At 37.9% G+C, this 9,673-nt stretch overlaps 1 protein-coding gene across 7 annotated transcripts in view; it reads left to right on the plus strand.

Moving 5' to 3' along the window:
- The window catches only part of Snap25 (Synaptosomal-associated protein 25kDa), a 475,798-nt gene extending 467,567 nt beyond the window's left edge, over window positions 1-8,231 (plus strand). For all 7 annotated transcript variants that reach the window (XM_067140197.2, XM_067140191.2, XM_067140193.2 and 4 more), the window contains one exon: window positions 4,609-8,231. In XM_067140197.2, coding sequence (XP_066996298.1) covers window positions 4,609-4,671 — 63 coding nt within the window. In that variant the 3' untranslated portion in view covers window positions 4,672-8,231. The remainder of the gene's footprint in view (window positions 1-4,608) is intronic.
- Window positions 8,232-9,673: the final 1,442 nt, after the last annotated feature.

Below are 9,673 nucleotides of genomic sequence, written 5' to 3' on the forward strand. Positions count from 1 at the left end.
GGAGATCATAGTTTAAAAACATATCCTAACCTAAAATCAGGGATCGTACTTGTGTATGGTTACAATTTGTCACAGACATTAGTACTCGGGAGGCCTGTCCATGCGCATTCTGTTGTGACTTTGCAGGCAGTAACTGTGCTGAGTTTACAGGTGAATAGTGTTTGCAACGGTCATTCTAGGGTGCAACCATGCCTCGCCGAATAGTACGTGCTCCTGTTCAACAACTGCAGCCATTTGAACAGGGTTGCATTGTGGGCTTGCGGGAAGCTGGATGGACGCATCGACGGATTGCTGCACATGTTGGGCACATTGAATCTGTGGTGTGTTGCTGCTTTCAGCAGTGGTCTGTGGAACATTCCCACACCCGTAGACCAGGCTCTGGATGTCTGCATAGTACAGACGCACGTCAAAATAGGTGCAGTGTGCAAGCAACGGTGACCATCCGAACATCATCCAGGAACAAAATCCAGCTACATGTTGCACTTGCTGTGTCATCAAGAACCATTGGGAACAATCTGCTTGCAGCAGGATTATGACCACATGTGCCTCTGACTAGGCTACCACCGACACCACAACACCGCCAAGCATGGCTAGTCTGCTGTCGTGAAAGAGTCGACTGGAGAGGGGAATAGCGCTCCGCTATCTTCAGTGATAAGAGTAGGTTCTGTCTGTATGCAAGTGATGGACGTACACGAATATCGTTTAGACCTCTTGAGCAGCGTATTCCTATTCAGTTACAATTCGCGGTCGCAGTTGGTGTTCCTACAGGGTAACATAACCAGTGACCACTACATCGCACAGGTTGTTGTCCCTGTATTACTGCCATTTCTTGGACAGAAAGGTGATCTGCATTTTCAGCAGGACAATGCATATCTGCATGCAGGTGTTCCAATGCAGCGTGCTCTACGTGGTGTACAACAACTGTTCTAGCCAGTGAGATCACAGGATATCTCACCAGTTGAACATATATTGGACATGATGAAGTGGTAACTTAGGCATTCTCCAGAACCTGCAAGAACCATTGCTGAATTGCATCAAAAGGTGCAAGATGTTTGGGACAATCTATCGCAGGATGCCATTCGACACCTTTGTGATCGTTTCCATGCGCAAATACATGCCTGCATTGCCGCCAGAGGTGGGTACACCTTGTGTTGATGCGACTGTCTGGGCACTCTTTACTGTGACGAGTTTCATTGGTCTCAGTTTGTAATCGTATACTCCTGCAATGATTAATTACCTGTCGCATCACTTGTGAATAAAATGACCATGTCCTTGAGGATGTTGCACTTTTTTTCTTTTTTTTTCCGGTAGTGTACATCTGTGTATCGGAGCACACGATATAAAGTTTGGGCAGCGCAAACTGCCAGTGTTAAAATAAAGGGCCTCTCCAGTGGTTTATACGACGGCAAGTCTATAAGTACCTGAAATCAATTTTTATAATTGATCACAAAAAGAGTACACGTTTTATTGATATTATTTCTCAATGTAGTCACCCTGATTTTCAATGCATATGGTTCACCATTTCACAAGCTTTCTGATACCCTCTGCAAAGAGCAGCAAACCATGTATGCACCACTTCCTTCACCTGTTGATCGGAGCTGAATCGACGGCCTCTTAGAGCATTTTTAAGTGGACCAAACAGATGGTAATTGGACAGAGCAAAATCAGGACTGTATGCAGGATGCTCCAACACCTTGAAACACAGCATCTGAAGAATTTGAGCGGTGTGGGCAGAGATATGTGGACGTGCATTGGCATGCAACAAAAGAACTCCTTCCGACATTCAACCTCTGTGTTTGTTGCAAACTGCAGGTTTCAGCTTGTTTACTAGCATATCACTGTAACGTTCACTGTTTGCTATTTCCCCCCCTTTTCCTGGTGATGTTCCAGGAATGGCCCTTGAGAATCCCAAAACACTGCGAGCATCACTTTTCCTACGGAAGTTTGACTCTTGAATTTATTTTTGACCGGGATCCGAGGTTCTTCCATTCTATGCTCTGACATTTGCTCTCTGGTTCAAAGTGGTGAACCCATGTTTCATCTCCAGTGATGATCCATTTCAGAAATGATTCACCTTTGTTAGCATGACAGTTCAGTAGGTGCTGACAGATTCTCACACATTTGCATTTCTGCTCTTCATTGAGTTGCTTTGGAATCCGTCTTGAACAGACTTAGTGAAAGTTAAGCCTGTTATGCATGATTTCATATGCAGAACCATGGCTAATGTGCATATGGTTTGCCACGTCTTCAACAGTCACTCATCTGTAATTCAGGATCATATCACGCTCTTGTTCAATATTGGCATCAGCGATGGCTGCAGATGGATGCCCCAATCTTTCCTCATCCTCCAAGCTCGTATGACCCCTTTTGAACATTTCAGTCCACTGATAAACACTTCACTGTGGCAAGACATTGTCCTCATATCGTGCTGAAAGTCTTCTATGAATTTCCACTCCTGGTACACCCTCGGACCACAAAAAACGGGTTACAGAACTCTGTTCTTCCTTGACGCAAACAGAGAGTGGCGCGACCATCTTTACGTCGCAACAACACAAGCTGTACTGATCTGATAACTCTGAAACCTACCACAGACGTAGACAAAGGTGCCATCTAGCGGCTGGTGAGCACACAGTGCCATAGAACCAACCTAAAGACATTTAGAGCGAAATTGCAGATACTTACTGACTTGCCTATCTAGTCTTATTCTCTAAGATATTTCACCTTGTTTTGAACAATATTTCAAAACACATTATACTTGCAGGGTGCTATTCATAGTCTTGTTTGGTCTGGACTAAAGCCCTACTAACTGTGGACCAAGAGCAGATGGAAGTTTTTCCCATTAGTCCGGGGATGATCCAGCTTTTGTCTGGACTGACTTTAGTGTAGAGGTAGTTTAATCGAGGACTATTCTCAGTAACATGGAGGTTGTATGTGATGTTGCAGTTAGATCGCAATATAAGAAAGATGAGAAGGCATATGTAAAGTTATGGAATACGGCCAGTTATCTTCCTGAAATACGATGATGTCTGTTAAGAATAGGTATTGTTTTACCAAGACCAATATGAGAGATCTGATAGAACTTGTGTTTCCTAACCTATACGAGCATGCAACCAGTGGAGGACTGCCTGTTTCTATAGAGAATAGAATTCTCTTTCCATGCACAGAATTAGTCAACCCACAGTGGGCAAAATTATATTTACGATGTTTCTCTTACCATCGCTAGACACTTACCTCTCTCTCTCTCTCTCTCTCTCTCTCTCTCTCTCTCTCTCTCTCTCTCTCTCTCTCTCTCTCCAACAGTCGAAGTGCGCGACCCATCGGCGTCAGTGTCAGATTATGTCATATTGGAGTGGTGTTGGAGTATGGAGGGATGTATGAGTGTACTGCTGTGGAGTACCGTGCATCTACTGCGTGGAATACCGAGTACTGTATGTGTGTACTGACATAGTCAGTACATGAAACAGTTGGTGTGCGTAGAGTGGGGGCCATGTTAAGGGTGGTGGTGAGGAGTATTGTAATGCTGGTTAGCACTGTTGAGTTGTTGCTGTTATGTAACTGCTGTTTAGTTGTCATTGTTGAGTAGTTCACTGTGTGGAGCAATCACGCAAAATGACTGACTTAATTGAGGCGACTATGTTGATTGTGTGAGTTACCAGACTCGCCTGGAGTCAAGCCAAGGAACAGTCGTTGTGTGTCATGATTGTTAACAAATTATGTATTTGAACCTGTCTGTGTGCAGCTGTTGTGCAAAGCAACTGAGTGTGCAGAGCCAAGCAAGAGTGAGAACCGGTGATCAGGATTATTGGCCATCACATGTAATCAATGAGCCAGGCTACCTGCTGGGAAAAGGAGAGAAACTTTGTAAATAGTGGCACATTAGGGGACTGTTGTCATTCATTTATAAGCATAAGTGAGAGAGAGAGAGAGAGAGAGAGAGAGAGAGAGTGAGTGAGTGAGAGTGTGTGTGCGTGCTAATTGGGTCATCCTAGATTAAATTGCATCTATTCATATTGCTTGGAAAACCATGTTCATGTCTGCCAGCGTTGGAATTTGAATTCACCATCTTTTGAATGCAAGATTGCAACTATACGGCCCATACCATGCAGCTAACTTGCTTGGTATTGTTGTTTCTGTTACTTCGTGAAAAAAATTGCCTTTTATGTGACAGTGCAGTTGAAAAATAATTTTAAAGTAAATTATTGGTAAATTTCTATTAAGGAAATGTGTAAATTAAAATGGAAATATAGAATTTGATTGATAGGGAAAATGGCTAAACTTCCTGACATCCTATAAGCTAAAATAAATTTCCTTCCTCTTTATGCTCTCTTTAATCTCACAGATAATTTGTGCTGTCTTTGAACGTTACTACAGTTTGCTATCAAGGTAGACGAGCTTGCTAAAATGTTACTGGGACTTTAATGGCCAAGTATTAATTTCCCCTCTCAGGTTGCAGGTGCCCAACAATGGTATAGCAGTTTCCTACTCTTCAGTCAGAACAGAGAGGAGACTGTGGAAACATCTAACGAAAATTATCCAAAAGTGTTTTTATAATTCTGTACTTTGAATTTTCTTTAATTGTTTGATGATGTTTTTCCTTTTCTGTTACAGGGCGAATCAAATGAGACAAGGATAGCTGTGGCTAACCAGAGGGCCCATGATCTTCTGAAGTAATCTGTTGCTGTATAACTGCGTAGTGCTGCAACTTGACTTAAGTGCTTATGAAACTTTCCATTGAATTATATTTAAATTACTGCAGTTGTGCTTAGCTCCATTGTTCCATCGCTATTCAGAGTCACTTCTACATACAGTAGCATACACAAATCTATTAAATTTGCTTTATTTAATGCAAAATTCATTTAACATTGAATGAATGGACCAATTAAAGAATGAGTAATATTGTAATGCTGGTTTATATCCCTTATTCATGCATGAAATGTTGCAGAAGTGACTTTACGTGGCAAGTCTGCGTACATGTTGCATGCCATATGGATAGATCTGGCAATTGGCATGGACCCTGTACAGATGGAGATAATTATCATGCTTTCATCATATAATTTGCATGCACCTGGTGCTAGCAAGAGAAGTACATGTACTTTTTGTGATGGAAGTGGTGATGGTTTAGTTTTATAACCATCATCTCGCTTCCAGCACTCAGTGGCATTAGCAAATTATCTAGTTCTGCTGGCAATCTCTAGACACTCTGGAGGCTTATTTTTAATCTTTTGTCATACACTACAGTGAGATGAATAAGTATAGGACCTTTCCCTTATGGTACTTTTTAACTATTTGTAATAATTGTTTCATAAAGGTAGCTGTTTCAATGGACTGGTGTACTTAGATTATACTAAAATAGTTCATTATCATGGAAAACAGGATTTATTATCTATGAAAATTGGTGTTCTATTAAGTACAAACAAACATTTTGTTAGTATTAATTTTCAAACACTGGAATGGAGGGCTTTCAATAATACTAAACCAGTGTTTTCTTCCCATTCTTCTCTCATATCCTTGCCTCTGCTTGTGTACTTATATGTCACTCATATTAATTACCATAAAATACCTATATATGTAAGAGAGATATGTAGTTTGGTAAGTTAGTATACATTTGACATTTTCCTTTATTTTTTGAAATGTTGCATGATATATTATCTGTTAAATTTGTTGTAAGCTGAATTCCAAATGTTTCAGCTATGAGTTGCCTTGTACCTTGTACATCAGTGGCAGCGGTTTGATATCAATTAAAAATTAAAAGATATTCCTCTTTTTTTTTTTAATTTTTAAAATTCATTACAGGACCATGGATGCCATATGGTTGAACAAGTGAATAGTTGATTACTAAATATATCAACATATTGTGCATTGTACATATTTTGTAAATACAAGAGAAATGTTACCCATTTTTCCTGGTAAGAAATGTCTCCATAAACAGTGTATATATATATTTAGAACTAGAGTGAAAGGGAGAGAGAGAAAGAGAGAGCGAGAGAGAGAGAATATATATATTGAAGTATGTGGAAGTGTTGTTGAAGTCATTATTAAGTACCTACTTGGTGAAATTGGAATACTCCAAGTTAGAAGAGTTAAGAATGATATTTTCTTTAACTGATAGGTCTTATATTTTAGAAGTGCATTCATAATGATTTTACCTTTTCAGTAAATTTAATCTTTTTCAATAAGGTATATAAATTTCATGAGAAATATATTTTTAATCATTTCTCTGGCAAGAGCACACGACGTGTACTTGGCTCAGAATTGAACATTATTGAGTAGTTTTCGTGATAAGGTACTTCCTTCCCTTCATCCCCTCCACATCCATTGGCCGTTGCATGAAAATGTATATACAATAGGTGTTGTGACATTTACAAAACTCAGCAATTTTTCCTAAATATGTCTTAATACTATCAATGATACCAGAAATACGAACAAAACTGCTTTACACTTTTGTTGACAACTTAGCTCCTAAATCTATATTCACCTTAACCTTTTATATATTACAATACTTCTGGAGTACAAAAATGAAATAGCTTGAACCATTTATTCTTTATTCTCTCTCGAGTAATGTGATTATTATTTTATAATGATGAAGTACCTTCAGCTTAGTTCTTGCTCTCAAAATGATTGAATTATGTGTGATTGATTGTATAATGGAAAATAGTTGAAGACATTAATAAGAATGAGTGAGCTGGATTTCACCATCCCTTATTAAGACAGTAGATAGCATTCTTGTCCATTTTCTAGTTAAATGTGTGGGAATATTCTGAGGCCTAACAAATTGTCATATAGAACAATGTCAGTCACCTTTATTTATATCCAGAAACACATTGTCGTGCATGGTCATTGGATATAAAGGAAAAAAAATATTGTTTTCATTGTATATCTGTGATGGTCTCCTTTTGTACTTGTTGTGTATGCAATCCTGTATTTTATTTATTTTTCCTGCTTGACTGTGATGCTAATTTAAGTTACAAGGATACTGTTCAAACAGGTGACCTTCCTTGATTAGAGAACTTGGCAAAAATGAAATGCAGAATGTCTAGTCAATGCGAGTTGCAGGATTGTCCTAAGTATATGATTATACTTGAACTTATAACTACTTGTATACTTAAAACTGAAAACAAATTTCTTGTCCACTTGGTCTCTGTATTTTAAGCATAGTAAGTTATTTATTTCGGTACATTTTGTAATGTGAAAGATTTTAAAAATTAATCATACAGTAATATTTAAACCCCTATTTTCTTATGTTTTAATGTCTCAAGCTTTTATGGTGTCCATGAATTTGTTGTACTTTCAGAAAAATCTTTACTTTCACACTTCTAATTAATTCACTCATCTCATATTACTAGAATTCTGTCAAGTAACGATCATTAGAAGTGTGAGGTGGGTTTACCACGTTAGGTCATCCATACTTACCTATCCTGTTTCCAGCATACTATGACCTTCAGCCGAGAAGTACACGGAATATCTTGCCTACTTTGTGTATTACTTTCTTTCCCTCATCATTCAGACTACTGGTATGACTTGTATTGTCAAGTAAAGAGTCTCTTGATTTAAGTTTCCACCTGGATCCTTGACCTGGGTACCTTGACTCTCCTCCTCCTCCTCCTCCTCCTCCTCCTCGTCCTCCTGCTCCCCTAATTATTCATTAATGCTAATAGATCCTCATTTTGTCCCTAATGATGACAAGAGATGATTTACCATAACAGTGGTTGATCTTTAAATATTATTAAACATTGAAATTCCTGATGCCTTGATATAAAGTTGTTTTAACATGTTTGTTGAAAATGAATATTGTGTTATCTTATTGCTCTATTATGATATATATCTTTATACACACTGGGTTAAAGTTATTGGATTGAAAATATGGGCAGATGTCCTTTAAAGAATGTTAAGAATGTAACAACAGAATGTTAACTTGGCCAGGTGCCATCAGCTTGAGCATTTATGTAAACTTCTTGTGGAAAATTGCCTCAACTTTGGAAGACTAATAAGCTAAAGGAAATCATAACGTTTAATATTTCTTGATTTTTCTTTTCATATGAATGCATTGGTAATACATATGTTATCTTGTACACATAGTCCTCTGAATGTTTTCAGATAGTATCTTTCTTCTTAGCTTGTTTTTCTTCCAATGCTGAATTAACCATATCCAGTTTTATTCACGCTCTGTGTTTTAACTACATTATAGATTGTGTCCCTTGTACTTACTGAGGCCAATAAACAGGTGTAATATACTACAGGTCATTTATTTTACTGCATAAAATATTTTTGTTTTCTTTACCTCCCGAGAATTCAACCAATGTCATGTTCCTTATGGTGTATTAGACTGTGTCTGTACTGATGGGAATTTCTAGAAATTAAAAGAAAGAATTAGAATTTAGTTTTGACTCTATATGTGGAAGGTGACATGTTTCTAAAGGGAAGTATATATCATTCTTTCTTCCAGAAATGAACTGTGAATGGGTTTGCTATAAGACACTGTATTACTGAGAACAAAGACGGTTCTCAAAAGGAGCACTGACCCTCCTCTTATTGCCATGTTGGCAATCGTCAATAGGATGGCAACTTTATTTGAAATGTCTTCCATTTATCAACTATCAATGTTGGTAAAGTTCCTCTTGTACCCACTAATAAACTGTAAATGGTGATGTATTTCACCTGATATTTATTCCTGGTATATGATGATACTGGCAATTAAGCTGACTATTTCAAGATATTCAGGTCTTGTCGCTGTTGTTCGCTTAATCCTAGATATTGTGGGGTTGAAAATGAATGTATGGTGTCTTACCGTATCAGTAGCTAGGATATGAGCTCTTTTCTTATTTCCTGCTGGATTCCTCATAAACATCCCAGCCCACATAATGGAAAGCTTTAGCAATATGGTCTTGTATAATGGTGTGGATTTCTAAGTAATGATCCGAACAGGCAGTTATCAAGGGCATGTGTCATTGTTTTGGTTTCGCTGCCAGTGGTTGTCTTTTGACTCCTGTCAAACAAGCTTCATACTGTCATCCTTTTTGGCTTTTGAATCACTTGTGTGTTGAAAGGCCAGATTTTTCAGTTTTTACCTTGAGGATACTTACGTAGAGCACACGGCTTCTCAAATTCCTCATTTCCAAGTTTTTCTCTGATAGCTTTGCTGTTAATAGGTGCAATTTTTCATATGGTATTTGCAATTAGACTTAATTTCAGTTAATCTCATACAACCAGCTGTTTTGGAATTACTCGCTGGCTTGTCCTGAAATGATGGTAAAACCATATTCAAGCTCTCTCGGGTTGTAACTGTTGTCAGGAATAAGCATAAGCTGTATAATTCTAATAACAATTGTAATACAAGTAGAAATACCAAGAATCTTTATTTGCCATTGACCATATACAATGAAATAGGCCTTGTAAACTGATAATAATTTGGTACTTAGTATTAATAAGGTTAAATGCACAAACTCCTTTTATTAAAACTTTAAACTAACATTATGCATTTCTAAGAATTCAGAGGTATTATAAAATATATTTTCTATTAACCAGTCATATAATTTCCTTCTCAAATTGCTTATAGGAGTGAACTGTGCAGAATGTGGTATTTATTACATAATCTTAAACAACTGATTTTGTGCGAGTGAGCAGCTTTTGACAGCCCGTGAATTGGGATGTCAATGTCTGCTTTGCCCCGAGTATC

The sequence above is a fragment of the Anabrus simplex genome, chromosome 2 (assembly GCF_040414725.1).
Source record: "Anabrus simplex isolate iqAnaSimp1 chromosome 2, ASM4041472v1, whole genome shotgun sequence".
NCBI lineage: Eukaryota > Metazoa > Arthropoda > Insecta > Orthoptera > Tettigoniidae > Anabrus > Anabrus simplex.